The sequence below is a fragment of the Nyctereutes procyonoides genome, unplaced genomic scaffold (genome assembly GCF_905146905.1).
Source record: "Nyctereutes procyonoides isolate TBG_1078 unplaced genomic scaffold, NYPRO_anot_genome, whole genome shotgun sequence".
Classification (NCBI taxonomy): domain Eukaryota; kingdom Metazoa; phylum Chordata; class Mammalia; order Carnivora; family Canidae; genus Nyctereutes; species Nyctereutes procyonoides.
In genome coordinates this window covers 37,628,704-37,643,906 of record NW_026575048.1, presented here as the reverse complement: position 1 = coordinate 37,643,906, position 15,203 = coordinate 37,628,704, and the positions used below count along the sequence as shown (strand labels likewise).

Below are 15,203 nucleotides of genomic sequence, written 5' to 3'. Positions count from 1 at the left end.
AAAATATTTATTTATTTATGACACACATACACACACACACACACACAGAGAGAGAGAGAGAGAGAGAGAGAGAGAGAGAGAAACAGGCAGAGGGAGAAGCAGGTTCCATGCAGGGAGCCCGATGTGGGACTCGATCCTGGGACTTCAGGATCATGCCCTGAGCCAAAGGCAGGTGCTAAACCACGGAGCTATCCAGGGATCCCTATCTATTTTCTTATTCTCCTCTATCTTTAGTTTTTTCTTTGATGTTTGTATTTTTGCACAGTGAAGGGCAACAAATAATTCAGTAAATGAGGCTTTACCTGTATGCTCTTGAACCAAGTGGGTAGGAAGGCAGAAGAGGTCAGGGGAATCTGGGTGGCTCAGTTGGTTAAGCATCTGCCCTCAGCTCAGGTCATGATCCCAGGGTCCTAGGATAGAGCCCCACGTGGGGTTCCCTACTTGGTGGGGAGTCTGCTTCTCCCTCTGCTTCCTTCTCCCTGCTCATTCTCTCTGTCTTTCTCAAATAAATAAACACAATCTTTTAAAAAAGGAGAATTAGAAGAGGTCAGATTGAGCACAGACTCTGTGGCATACTTTGTACTAAGTATATTATGGACAGTGTTTTATGTTCATAGTGATGCAAAGACAGAAGTTTTGTTACTGTTACTTTATTATAGACAAAGGACCAGAGACCAAAAGGATCCTACTTCCAACATAAATTGCAAGTGATGAGAACCCATGTCAGAGCTCATTAATGCAACCTATGGCTTCCCAGTCAGAGGGCTGGAACACTAGAGTGATTTATGAGGACACTCTTGGTGTCAGCAAGTTCTAGGTTGGTTAATGTTTGGGTAGGGGGTGAAGGCATGTACCTTCTCCAATCTTCAGCACATGTTATGTGCATGTCCTGTGTGGTTCCATAGAGTTCTGAGATACCCCACAGTCTATCCCATTGCTCTGTGTTGCAATTTCGCTAACTTGTTTCCACATTAGGCTGGGAGCTCCTTGAGGCTGAGGGCTCTCTCTTGTTCACTGTGTTATCTGCAGAACATAGTACAGAGCCATATGTAATTAGCATAAAGATGCTAATCAATGTCTATGGAATGAATGAGGGTGGGCTTCCAAACATCCAATCATATACACAAGTTTTGCTGTAGTTGTTAGGATTGCATGGTGTAGAAGGGCAAGCTGCTAACACTGTCACTTGGGAACAACTGGCTTGCTTACAATGTCTTTCTTACATGTAGCCTGTGTGGGTCCTATCACCATATCAGACCTCTGAGATGGTGCTGCCTATTCCGGGCTGAGGTTTTCCAGGGGGAGATGGACCCTAGGATTGGCTATGGGGCAGTGGGTTTAGGTGAAGGTATCAAGCAAAGTTAAAGTCAGTGTTACTTCTAGCCCAGTGCTGGACACAGACATCGCCAGGCACTGTGAGGACCCAGGTGCAGGGGTCCATAGAAACTGCTGGAAGGGTGTGGAGGGCACCACCCAGCCTGTTGGAGGAGGATGGGAGTGAAACCAACAGATGTGCTCAAGGTTTGATTTTCAGTTCCCCAAAAGGTCTTTTCCTTGACCATAGCAGTGTGACCGTTGCCATGACAGTTGCTATCTTGGTCCCTGGGACTCTCCCTCAAAAGGTGGCATTACTTTTTTAATCTTCTTAGGCCAGTCACTATGAAACTCGATACTAACCCACCTGGGGTGGGGATGGGTGGGAGGCATGGCTGGGGCCTGAGCACTGGGATGGTGGAAGATGTTGGGGCACTAAGAGGGACCTTTGGTTCAGGAGTTATTTTTCCAAACTAGACCAATACTCCTAGTTGTTTTAGGCTTGGCTGACTCTCCATTTTTGCAGAGCACCATGGATTTCTCTCCTGAGATGTCTGTAATTAGCTTGTTGTTCCATCTGCTAACAGATGGGAAGAACTCTGGCCTTAAGTCTCAGTCTATTTCCAGGTGACGGGGCCATGCCATCCAGCCTCTGCTCTTCAATCTCCTGACCTGACTTCCAAGTTCTTTCCTGAAGACTCAGTGATTCTTGCACTTGATCTTAGCCAAAAGGCCAAGAAGCGATAGACTCAGTGATTCTTGGTCCCTGAGAATGGCAGCTATGAATAGCAGTTAAGAAGGGACCACACTGTGTTTTACAATTTGGGCTCTTAATCAGGCTGCCTGAATTTGAGGCCTGAATTTTGGTATTTCCTGATTGTGTGGCCTTGGGTACAGTATTTACACTAAGTTCTTAGTTTCCTTATCACACAGACTGCCCGTGGAGTTGTTGGAAGATTCAGTGACACAATCTCTGTCAGTGTAGAGACATTATAGGCATTGCATTATTATAAAGTGAAAACCTGGTACAAGCTGGCATTTGTTGAGCCAACAGGAGTATAGTAAAGGTCTTCTCTTGTACAAAGAGTACAAAAAGTACATTTTTGTTTCCTACCTTGACCATCCATGTTTTATTATAGTGTCATAGTTTGGAGGTTGTTCCTTATTTGTTCTTCGAGCTTGTGGTGAAATTAAAGCTTGTATATTTTCCTGAGAAAGACTCACAGAGAGGGAAGACCTTCATTCACCATCCAGTCCAATCTTTTTGTTAATTTTAGAGTTGATTGAGGCCTAACTGTTACTATGACAATTATTGAAAACCTCCACAGAATCTGCCATGAGATTCTGAGAAACTATGAGAAAGACATGGTGGTTTGGGCTTGATAACCCTGGTTTAAGTTAAAGTCCTACATCTTATGAACTCTGTAATTCTAAGCACACTACATAACCTTTCTTAGCCTGTTTCCTCATCCATGAGGCAAGGGTAATACGTACCTCAGTGTGTGGGGTAAGAATCAAGGTAGTTATACAGGTGACACAATGGCAGTACCCTCCTCTCTGCCTCCTCTGCTCCATGTGTCTGTCATTACCGTCATCCCTTTCTTCCTCTATGCAGAGAATCTTGCTGGATTCAGGGATACAGAATGTTCTAGAGTTAGGAGGTAGAACCTTCTCTTAAGAGACAAGTAACCACACCTTAGGGGTAGTAAGAGCTATTCAAATCCTGAGAAGATATTGATAGGTAAATGGAGGGGTAGAAAGGCTAAGAGGAGCTAAGAGGAGGGACATGAAGTGTCCATGGGGGTTTTTCCCATGCCAGCGGTCTCTAAGAATTCAGGGAAGGAGTTGCCACATGGAGCCTGGGGAGAGGAAGAGGCAGATAGTAAGGGGATTGACTCCCTTGTGAATTTCACTTTTCTCCATCTTCTTTTAGCTTCTCCCTGCCCAGAGCTTTTACTTATGTACTTCAGTCCACAAAGTCTTCCTGAATTGCTAAAGCTGCACAATCTAAATTCTACGCATTTATTGGAGGAGTCATTCCTGGCCTGTCTGAGGACCTCTCTGCATTAGTCCACATGGACACTGTCTTCTCTTCTGTCCCTAGGCGAACCACCCATGTTCCTAGTGAGAGGCAGCACCTCCACCTGTGCTCTACCCCATCTCACCTACTCAAGGACATCACTCTAGAATTTTTCTCTTGTCTCTCCTGCAAGCATCAGATTTTCCTCTGTACTGGATTATTTTCATTAGCATTCAAAAAGGTTGTCATTTCTCTTCTTCCAGATACTGCCTTTTTCTAACTATTTCCTCCAAAGAATTTGCCATGCACACTGTTTCCAATTTCTTTACTCCCATTTTCTTTTGAACCATTCTGATCAGACTTTCGCCTCTCCCATTCCATAGACACTGGTTTATTGAGTTCACTAATGACCCCCACATCTCTAAATCCAAAGGTTCATATTCATTCCAGTTGACACAGTTGATAACTGATCAGTTTCTCCTCCTTGTAACATTTCCTCTCTTGGATTCTAGGACAACACCACTTTCTTGATCTTCCTCCTTCCCTAGCCAATGCTTTTCAGTTTTCTTTTGTGATTCTTCCTCATCACTAATTTCTTAATGTTGGAGGGCCTCCCAGATCAGTGCCTGGATTTCTCTATCCCCACTTGCTTGCCAGGTACTGTCTCACGTCTGATGGCTTTTAACACCATCTGTATGATGATGACACTACATTTATGCCTCTAGTGCTGACCTCTCTCTTCTACATTACAGGATCTTATATCCAGTTGTCCAACTATCATCTCTGCTTTTGTCTGATATGCATCTCAGACTTAGCACATCCAAAATGGAGCTCCTAAGGCTTCTGTAATCAAGGCAGTGTCTATTGGTATAAGGATGGATGAATAATAGATCATGGAATGGAATAAAGATCTTAGAAATAGACACAACTTTGTGGTCAGTTGTTTTTCAACAAAGGTATCAAAGCACTCCAACTGGAAAAAGGGGCTAAAAAAATTATGACTGGAGAATAAGTTGAAGGAACCCCTTGAAGGAAATCAAATAGTAGCCAAATGCAGCTACTTTTATGATGGTGACTAATGCTTACACCTCCCTTGATATACGCTATGATGGGTGTTTAGCACTTCACATGAATTATTTCATTTACTTTTTTACAGCAGTCTTACAACTAAGACTTTCAGATAAGAAAACTGAGGCCCAAAAGTCAAATAACTTTCTGTTATAACTTGTGAGCATATTTTCCCAGGCAATTATAGACAAACAATGCTGTGGGAAAATAGCATAAAAATTTGTTCAATGCATCTGGCCAGGCTCATGGTAACAGCTGACTTGACCCCTAGTGCTAACTCACCTGCGCTCACCCAGTGGGGAGAGAGCACAGAGTCCCTGGCTTCTGTCTCTGAGATTCAGCTTCAGATCCAGAGTGGCCACTGATTTAGTTTGGTAAAACATTAGGTCGCACCTTGTTCATTTTTATTTTTATTTATTTATTTTTTAAAAATATTTATTTATTCAGAGAGAGAGAGAGGGGCAGAGACACAGGCAGAAGAAGAAGCAGGCTCCATGCAGGAAGCCTGACGTGGGACTTGATCCCAGGTCTCCAGGATCACACCCCGGGCTGCAGGCGGTGCTAAACCATTGCACCACCGGGGCTGCCCCTTGTTCACTTTTATAACATCCCCCCTCTTCCTCCCCTCAGCACAGTTTCCTAGGCTGAATGGCACCTTCTGGGCAGAGCACATGAAAAGAAGAGAGGCCTCAGGAAGATGGCATGTTTGACCCTTTGTTCTGTGCAGCACCATGATCACTGGAAGCCAGAATTATATAGGTTTCTGGAGAGCAGAGTTAGGCAGGTGGGAATTTGAACCTGGGCCCACTATTGACCAGCAGTGGAGCCCTGCTCTTAGCCTCTCTTATCTGTAAACTGAGTATAATATATTTCTTGATGTGAACTTATTTTTAATTTATTTCTTGATGTGAACAGTGTACAGATTATAATATAATTGTACAGCTTGACAATTTTTTTTAAAAAAGATTTTATTCATTTGTTCATGAGAGATGCAGGGAGGGAGTCAGAGACACAGGCAGAGGGAGAAGCAGGCTCCTTGAGGGGAGTCCGATGTGGGACTCGATCCCGGTACTCAGAGACCATGCCCCGAACCAAAAGCAGATGCCCAACCGCTGAGCCACCCAGGTGCCCCAACAGATTTTCACAACGTGGCACACGTTTCTTAACAAAACTCCAGAAGCCCCTTCCAGGCTCCTGCTAGGCATTACCTCACCCCATGCTCAGAAGTAATCCCCATCTCATTTTCTAATTGTATTTTTAACTGGTTTTGAACTTTAGATAAATGAAAATACAAAGAATATATCTTTTTGTGTTTTTTGTTTTTTGCTTATTTTCATGTTTATGAGATTCATCTATGCCACTGGGTATAGTTATAATTTTAAAATTCTCCTTCTGTAATAGTATTTCAGTGTGTTAACATACTACAGCTTAGTGACCCATTCTTATTATTGGTGGGCATGTGGATTATTTTTTGTATTTGGTTTTTCTAAATGAAGGAGCTTTGAAAATTTTTGTATAGGTTTTTTGGACAGAAACGCAGTTATCTAAGAGTGGGATTGCTAGGTTATACTGTATGAATCTCTCTCAGCTTTCTAGAACTTGCCCAACATTTTAATGAACATTTTTAACTTTGTAGTGTAATAAGATTTAAATTAGGTTGTGGAAAGCGTTCACTGTGGTCTTTGGCAGACAGATCATGTTCCGTTAAATTGAAGGGCCATAATGGACTTTAACATTTCCTTATTGCTTGTTCATTTAGATCATTTCCATTGTCTTGCTATTTTATATAATATTAGAGTGAATGACTCTTGAGAGATGTTTCTTTCTTTCTTTCTTTTCTTTTCTTTCTTTCTTTCTTTCTTTCTTTCTTTCTTTTTTTTTTTTTGAGAGATGTTTCTTTTGGAAAAGTTTGCTTTTGGTAAATTCTCCTGGTAAGTTCAACTGGATAAACTGGATAAACTCAATATTTAGTTCTGTAGAAGATAAACTGAGTAATTGGAAAAAAACCCAATGTATAACAATCATTAAATCAGGAAGAACAGGGATAGCACAGGTGCAACAATTCACTTTATTTATTCCTTTTCCCCCAGATACCATTAGCATTGTTAAAGCCCAAGACGGGGAGGTGGGGAGAAGGGTGGTGCCTGCAACAGGGGTGGGTCTCTGATGGGGAAAGGGCCCAAGGCCTGAGCTAGGAGACAGGAAGGCTAGGCCTGAGGGGCAGGTGGTGGGGCCTGTTAGTCCACTCTCTGACACTCGCTCCTTTGGAAGCTCTTGATGAGGGTGGAGGGCAGGCTCTTGTGAGTGATCTCACAGGAGTACAACTCATGACTTAGGTACTCAGTACTGGACATCGTCAGGGTGCTGCTGAGGCTGTAGGTACTGTCCTTGTCCTGCTCTGTGACACTTTCCTGGATGCCTGTGTCTTGGATGACACCATCCACTTTCCACTTGACATTGATGTCTTTGGGGTAGAAGCTATTCAGCAAGCACACAACAGAGGCACTTCCTGTGTGTAACTGCTCTGGAGATGGTTGGAACAAATAGACGGCTGGCTGGGCATCATTCCCTGCAGAAGGAAGCACACAGAATGGTCGTTAAGTAACAAGGAAGTTCTCCACTTGGATGTACTGTTGGTGGGCAACCCCAGGGCCCAGAAAGGACAGACAGAGCAGCTTATTCTGTGTGGCAATGAGGGAGGCCAAGAAACAGATTTATAATCTCCACAATCTTGAGTTTCTCTCGAGTTCCCACCTCTTAAGAAAGTTGTAAATTGTTTTGTTTCAATCTTTGCAGCCATTTAAAGGACTTTTTGCTCTTCTGACCTCACCTTACTGCCTCCTGCAGTAAACACAAGTGTTTCAGGCAAAGAAACAAAGGCCATTTCATCTGACCGCCCTCAGAGTTTAGAATTAAAACTAGGTCTTGGACCCCTTTACACAGATCATTTCCCCCATGCCTCTCCCAGAACCGTGCAGTGGTGGCAGGCTGCCTCTTCTTTTTTTTTTTTTTTTTTTAATCAGTTTTTTAATTTTTTTTTTTTTATTTATGATAGTCACAGAGAGAGAGAGAGAGAGAGAGAGAGACAGAGACAGAAGCAGGCTCCATGCACCGGGAGCCCGACGTGGGACTCGATCCCGGGTCTCCAGGATCGCGCCCTGGGCCAAAGGCAGGCGCCAAACCGCTGCGCCACCCAGGGATCCCCAGGCCGCCTCTTCTTTCCTGGGTTTTCTTTGAATGTATCAGGGCCAACCCCACCCGATAGTGTGATTCTAAGCCCTCGAGTCTGTGCTTGGGTTGGGGTGCAGCCCTGTCACCCTCTGTGATCAGGCCGGCAACTCTTCCACCTCTCACAAAGGCCTGGAAGAAAGACAGAGCCCTGGTCTGATGGCTGACATCATATGGGACTATAGTAGACCAGACCTAGGGGGTCAACTGTAATTTTGGCCACCTGCCTATGGAGGAACTGCCTAGCTTCAGTTCTGACCATGAACAGCTGTCAGATGGCCTCCTGGAAATCCCCACTGTGGGCAGTCAGGCTCTCTGGTGGGAGAGCAAGAGCTACAATAACAAATCAAGAATCCTTTGCTGGAAGAATATAGCATATAAGTGAACAGGTTTTTATAAAGCTAACCTCCATTAACTGAGCAGTTCAACCTAAGATACTGAACTTTTTATGTTTTGATAGGTTTTTCTCTTTTAACCTTCATCACTAATTTTTTCAGAGAATTTTATAGAATAGCTTTGGCAGCAAGCTTATGTGAATTCTATGAAAAAAGGAGGGAGCATATTCTATGAAGATACTCCTATCTGGGCAAATCCTTAACACCTTTAAAATATCCAGCCTGCCTTAAAACATTAAACAATTAGCACATTTGATATCAAAATTCTTACAAGACACTTTATTAGCTTTTAATAGAGTTTAAAATTTGTAAGAGTTTTTAAAAGGCTCTAAGATAGTTTTAAAATAGTTTAAGATCGATCCTTACATAGTTTAAATAGCTCTAAGAGAGTTTTCAGAGTTTTAAAACAGCCCTAAAAAATCCTATTTAATTGTTGCAGACCAAAAATAAACTTTCTTAAGCATCACTTTTGAAATCAGCTGAAGTAAGCAGCAAAAACATTACTAACCTATTTTAGAGGGTATGGGATTAGAATAACCAGATTAAAATTTTTCTATCACAGAAGGAAGGTATTGGAAAATCCATTTATATTAAGTTTTTATTAATGGTATTACTCTATGATTAGATATTTTGTACAACTTAAATATAATCCTTCCCAAGCCATTACATTTTTGAAAATTAAAAAAGAATTATCTTTTCGCTAATGGCGTTTAATGCGAACTCAGTAAAAAGTTGATCAAAACTGCTGTGGACAGAGGGCCTTAAATGAGATTTTTGCTGGAAAGGATTTTACCCTGCAGGAGTTACATATCCTTCTTTCTTTTGGATTGAGCTTTTGTTATTTAAATACATATGAGGAGAGGATTTTGAAATAGTTACACGTCATTAAAAAAAGTAGCTTTAAGTTTTTTATAAAAAATTTTCATTAAGAGGCTATAATAATGAATGTGAATTTTAGTTCTGAAATCTCTAATACATCAGACTTCTTTTCCCCTTTCTTTCCGTATTAGCTCAGCGGCCACCACATTTCTATTCTTTTCTGTTAGTGCCATTATTTGTATCACTGTGTCGAGAAAACCGCCACAGCAGAGTGGAACAGGCTAACGTGGCATGGCCGTGGCCTTTAGCCGTTAGGCACACCGCCACATGGGCGCTATGGCCAAGGTCACGAAAGTCATTCAGTCCTGACAAAAGACCGCCATGAGGTCTACAGATCACATAGCCATGCTGTGGCCTCTTTGGCGGTATGAAAAAATGGCCAAGTAATAACGAGGGAAATAAAAGAACACATTCAACTATTTAGTATTTTTCTACAAGTCACTGGGCATTTAAAACATGCAATTATTATATTTTCCTTCATTTAAACAAATTTCTTAACAACTTAGATTTTGGCAACAACTGTCTTTTTCACCATTATGATAAGAAATCATTTCATGTTTAGTCTAATATAGAAACTGGATTTTTAAAAGGCGGCATCTATGGAATTCTACAGAAATTCTCTGTAGAATTTCTGAATATTGACAGTTTATCACTCATTTTAGACATTAAAGATTACATTGCTGATGGTTCTCAAGCTGTATCTTTTTTCATGGCAAACGGGTATACTTTTCTAACTTCTTACTGACTTTTCATGCATGCATTCTGTTGATTTTGTTATCTTATAATTTATCAGAGGAGGGATCCCTGGGTGGCGCAGCGGTTTAACGCCTGCCTTTGGCCCAGGGCGCGATCCTGGAGACCCAGGATCAAGTCCCGCGTGGGGCTCCCTGCATGGGGCCTGCTTCTCCCTCTGCCTGTGTCTCTGCCTCTCTCTCTCTGTGTGTGACTATCATGAATAAATAAATAAAATATTAAAAAAATTTATCAGAGGAGAGAAAATAGACTAAGAAATAAATTTCTCTCCTGTGTCATACGCAATGGGCAGAAATCAATATAACATTTGGCAAAACTCAATGAAAATTAAATTGCTTTTTCTCTTTAGCTCCAAAGATTCTTTTTCATCTAAACTAAGTTTTCCCCCTTTGAATCATGCAATTTAGATTAAATTAATTAAATTAACTAGTCTACAAATCCATTTTTGCAACTGAGTTTAACGATAAAAAATTGACGATAAATCTGAAATTGAGTCTCATGTACCCAGCTGCACAAAATTCATACCTAAGGCCCTAAAAATCAGTTGGCATTTAGACCCAAATCTCAACAAGCAATAGAGAAAAAATTACTTACGTTTAATCTCCAGATGTGTCCCTTTGCCAAAGGTGATCCACTGTATTAGCTTAACTAATTTCCCCTCAGCAAAAACCTCTATGTGCTGCTAAGCTCGTTAGATTGACGGATAGAGAGAAAATCTGGCCATTTAGATGCCACGTCAACCAACTAGCTCTTTGCTCTTCCTTGAGACAAACTGATTTTCAGTACCTTACTCATCTGATTTTCAGAAGGATCCCTTTCTCTTCGGAATTGATCTCATCTCACATCCCACACACGAAAACCCCCAAATTTCACAACTCTACAAGAAAAAGGACTCGAAAAGTGCACTTACGTCTGATCTCCACCTTGGTCTCTTGGCCGAACGTAAGCCACAGTGATGGCTCTGACACTTAACCTTAACAAAAATACTCCTTCTGACTCCAATCATAGAAGAAAGGCCAATTCAGAGAAAAATCCAGCTATTTCCCATTCTCCAACACAAAGCCTATTCTCATCACAAACTCAACAGTTTGTGTCTTTGCTTAGCTGAAAAGTTGGCTATTTTCTGATTTTCTACTATTTTGGGTCACCAGGAATGGCTCATTTTACCAAAATGTCACAAACTTGAACAAATGATACAACAGGACAGAAACCTCACAAATAATTGAGCAAATGTGTACTTACGTTTGATCTCCAGTTTGGTCCCTTGGCCAAAAGTGAACCACAGTGATTCCCTTAACCTCTATCTCTACAAAAACCTTCCTTGAAAAGGTAGCAAACCTCTCTCCCCATTTACACTAAATTTTGATTTGGAAATCTTAACAATTAGTTCTCAGCTAGTCTCCAGTGGAATAATTTCCCTCCTCTCTACTTAATCTGGAAATGAAATTTGTTTTATCCCTGACATGTAACTAATTAGAACACATGAAAGGGGGAGGGGGAAGCAAACCCATTAGACAGAAATAGTGAAGAATTGGCTGAAAAAAATACTTACGTTTTATCTCCAGCTTGGTTCCCTGGCTGAAAGTGTAAACACAATAGTTCCTCCTAACTTCCCTCTTGTACAAAAACGGAGTTTCCTTTTCTGACAATTGAGCAAGGCTCTCTTTCGAACATATACTTATGCTTGCCAGTACAATTCTGAAACTATCGCTTAGACAAGTTATTCTCACTCATTGACTGAGTCTTGTTCTTCACAGAAAATGGGAGACCAATTTTCACGTTTGTTTACATCCTCTGTTCTGGAGGATGTCGGAGCCTGGCCCAAAGCTTATATAGATCACAGGTACGGGGACGGAAAGACACAGACAAGTGAGGAGGGAAGGTTTGGATTTTACTCACGTTTGAGCTCCACCTTGGTTCCTGCTCCGAACGTCCACCACAGTGATAGCTCCTCATTGTGTCACTGGGCAAAAACCCTCCTCACTGAAGGGGAACCGAGCTCTGGGTCAGCTGCTGAAGCTTCACTCTGTTTCCCAGCAGGTGAGGAAAGCCCAGGACTTCCCTGACAGAGATTATTTCCTTAAATGAGATCTAAAATCCTGAAGAGGATGTATTTCTTGTGTCTGTGGCCCGATGGTCCCCTTCTTTAGCAATCTACCATATTATATGGATGGGTATTTATTTATTCACTCATTTACTCATTGGAAAGTAGGCTGAACGTGAATTACAAAGAAAACTAACAAGTTTTAAAACCTGCACTCTTTTATGCCTTCTCTTGGCATGGGGGGCTGTTGCAAATGATGAACTTCATTCAAGTGTAATTATGGGATTCTAGTTTCTCTCAGTTAAGAATAATTAAAGAATGTCTTCCTATTTGAACCTCTCCTTTGCCATGATGTTGTTTCAAAAAACATCTGATATACATTATATATCACATCAAGGCCCATGTTTCACTTTTTGAAATGTATTTTGACATTAAGCTATAGATGACACGTGCAAAGATCAATAGAGATTTTCTTTCTTTCTTTCTTTCTTTCTTTCTTTCTTTCTTTCTTTCTTTCTTTCTGAGTGCTAGCAGAGGGAGGGGCAGAGGGAGGACTCTGTGCTGAGCACTGAGTATGGAGCCTGAAGCAGGGCTCAATCCCATGACCCTGAGACACGGAGACCAGGACCCCAGATGAAACTAAGAGCTGGACGTTCAACAGATTGAGCCACCTGGACACCCCTAAAACAAAGATCAATAGAGTAAAAAGTACACCTTACATAGTCAATTGTCTGTTGTCAGAGGGGTATGCACCATGTTCAATGAGTTGAACCAAGTGCACACTGTCTTTGGAGCTGCTAGGGAATCATGGCATGACATGGTGTTTCCACAATAACCCCATCAAGGATACTGAAGATCTCGTTTTAAGTGCAGCTTCATTAAATGCAGTCTTGTTTCCCTCTTAACCTTTCATCTCCACCAGAGCATACATTCCTCCCACCATCCTCAATTCCTTACAGTTCTTCTATGGCTTCCAGCTCTTATAAAGCTCTCTCTCTGCTTGGAAACACCTTTGCTCACCCGCATTAGCTTGTGAACAATGAGTTCTTTCAAAATTCAAATCAAGAGACTTTCTTTGAGATTATCCCCCAGCGAGTGACTCCACTTTGCAGAGCATAGAGGCAGATCTTGAACCAACCCCTAATTTTTCTTATCTGCTGTCAGATTCTTTCCACCCTACTGGATTGTTCGTTGTTTGATGTTTCATTGTCTTGTATTTGGAAAGTCCAGTCTGCATCTTTACTTGGCAAATGTTCAACAAACATTTGCAGAATGAATTAAAAAAAAAAAACCCTGACAATGAATAGTTGAAAAACAATAATGGACCAGAGCTAATAAACTACGATAGACCAAGGACTAATACTGACCACTACAAATAGTAAGTTTAACAAGAGAAATTGTAACTGTAATTCTGAAGGGTAGGGGTAAATTTCCTTGATTCTGTCACTAAGAGTTGTGCTATTGTCTTTAATAGCAAAATCAACAACGAATCTTACCAGACGATGAGGAAAGACAGGAATCTTGGAGGTAGAGAGAAGAGAGGAGTTGGCAAGTGGACAGTTAGTGTGCAAAATAGCTGACTGAGGACATAGTCAACATAGATCCTAAAGAGGATAGAGTGATTTTCTTTGCAGAGATATAAGCAATACAAATCATTGTACTTGACATTTATTGAGCACTTACAAAGTGTCAGACATTGTGCATGCATAATACTGATTTTACTGAGGAAAGGCAAAGTGTCAATAAACTAGTCAGAGATTCTTTGTACATAAGAGTGTTGGAAATAGAAATTTGGGGGGAGCATTCCAACAAACTCATCATTGAAGCTATTTCCCATTTGGCCCCCAGCAAAGTTAGATTCTAAGAATAAATTCTAAACTGCTTGTGGAGAAGAGAGAGAGAGAGAGAGAGAGAGAGAGAGAGAGAAAGGGAGAGTGAAAATGAGAGAGACACTGAATGCCCACCTGTAAGTCATCCTGAAAACTATTGGTAAACTGTCTTACTTCTTTCTTCACATCAAACTTTTCAAGAAACACCACTTTTACTTTTTATTTGGCATAATTAACCAGCCTATTTGGAGAGGTCCACCTCACTTACACCTAGCTTATCAGGGACACGTGGCATAATTTTGCTCTTTCCAAGGTTTAAGAGATGGCAGCTTCCTTACCTGGCTCTGGAATATTTGTGTCTGATAATCCATCTTGAAGTCCGTGGTTCAATATTTTTTCTAGCTCATCAATCACAGTAGAGTCCAAGGTAGGTGATTGTTTTTATTTATTTCAGCTTGACTCTTCCGGAGGATTGTGATGGCTGTCATTTGTACTTGCTTTAAGCTGATATCCCACAGGTGAAGACAAAATTCTGGAGTCCACATTCAGTGTTGCCTAGAACTCGATCAATTGCCAGTCTTCCAGCTAGAGTGCCATAAACTGACATCTATCCTGAATTCCTAAGGGGTAAGGATGGCCCCATAGCTGAGAGGAAAGGAGACAGAGGAGGTGACTTGAGAAATTCCTGCTTCCTTGCTGTTTTGGAGCTGAATATGTTTCCACTCATCTCTGAAGAAAGAGGTGCTGAGAGAAGCAAAGTCCTTTGCCCAAACACGTGCATATGTTTGTGCCATAAACATGACCCAAGATTTTGGACCTGCTTGGGAAAATATAGATGCTTGTCATGTTTCCAAGAAGACATTCAGGCTGCAGATACTCTCTGACTTGAAAGAGTGAAAGAGAAAAGAGCAGTGCCAGTGCCAGGTTTTATTATCCTGTAGAGGCTCAGCCACCCAGATTTACATATCAAGTGTTGTGATTTCTGGTTAGTTATACACAGGTGATGAGTCCCTTGAACTCTGCCCTGGAGTTTCCTGTCCGCCTTCGTTTGTCCCCTTGGCATCTAACCCTAGCCGTATGTCCTCTCTCATCCTACCACTGAGAAACCCATCCTGGACAACTAATGTGAATGGGCTAGCTCTGGATGCATTTGTGAAATTGATGATGAATTCAGGCTTGGTTCTTCCTACGTTTTTTTCTTCTTTGTTGTCAAACCTTCAAGTCTCTCATGGGCCCTCTTCTACTCTTCTCCCTGCTGGCTCAGGACCCCGCCCTGACTGGCACCCATCCCCCATCTACCACCCAGTCTTGCTCATAATGGGTAAGGATCTGAGCTTTGGATCTTTCCTGCCCACTGTCTGACATTGCCTCAAACCTTCTATGTACAGTTCTGATCCCATACAGTAAGATTCCAATCCCTCTCTGCTTTCTGTTCCCATTAGCTCTCTTTGGTCCAGTTCCTATGGGTCACTTGGTTACCACTTGACCTAATCCTGTGCTGCTCTGCTTCCTGCCCTATTATTTCTGTCCTTGTGTGTAAAATAATATTCTAAAAAATCTTTTTTTGTCTTTTAGGTTTTCTTTTCTTTTCTTTTCTTTTTTTTTAACAACCAGCATTGTTATAGATGTATGTATACATGTATGTGTTTGATCCATCATCTTAATTTGGGTCC

At 41.5% G+C, this 15,203-nt stretch overlaps 1 gene segment (V, D, J or C); it reads right to left on the bottom strand.

Annotated features, from left to right (window-relative positions):
* Positions 1 to 6,451: 6,451 nt before the first annotated feature.
* The window catches only part of LOC129511091 (Ig kappa chain V-III region MOPC 321-like), a 161,590-nt gene continuing 152,838 nt past the window's right edge, over positions 6,452 to 15,203 (bottom strand). Inside the window, 2 exon segments of the V gene segment in view lie at positions 6,452 to 6,971; positions 11,557 to 11,591. Coding sequence covers positions 6,640 to 6,971; positions 11,557 to 11,591 — 367 coding nt within the window.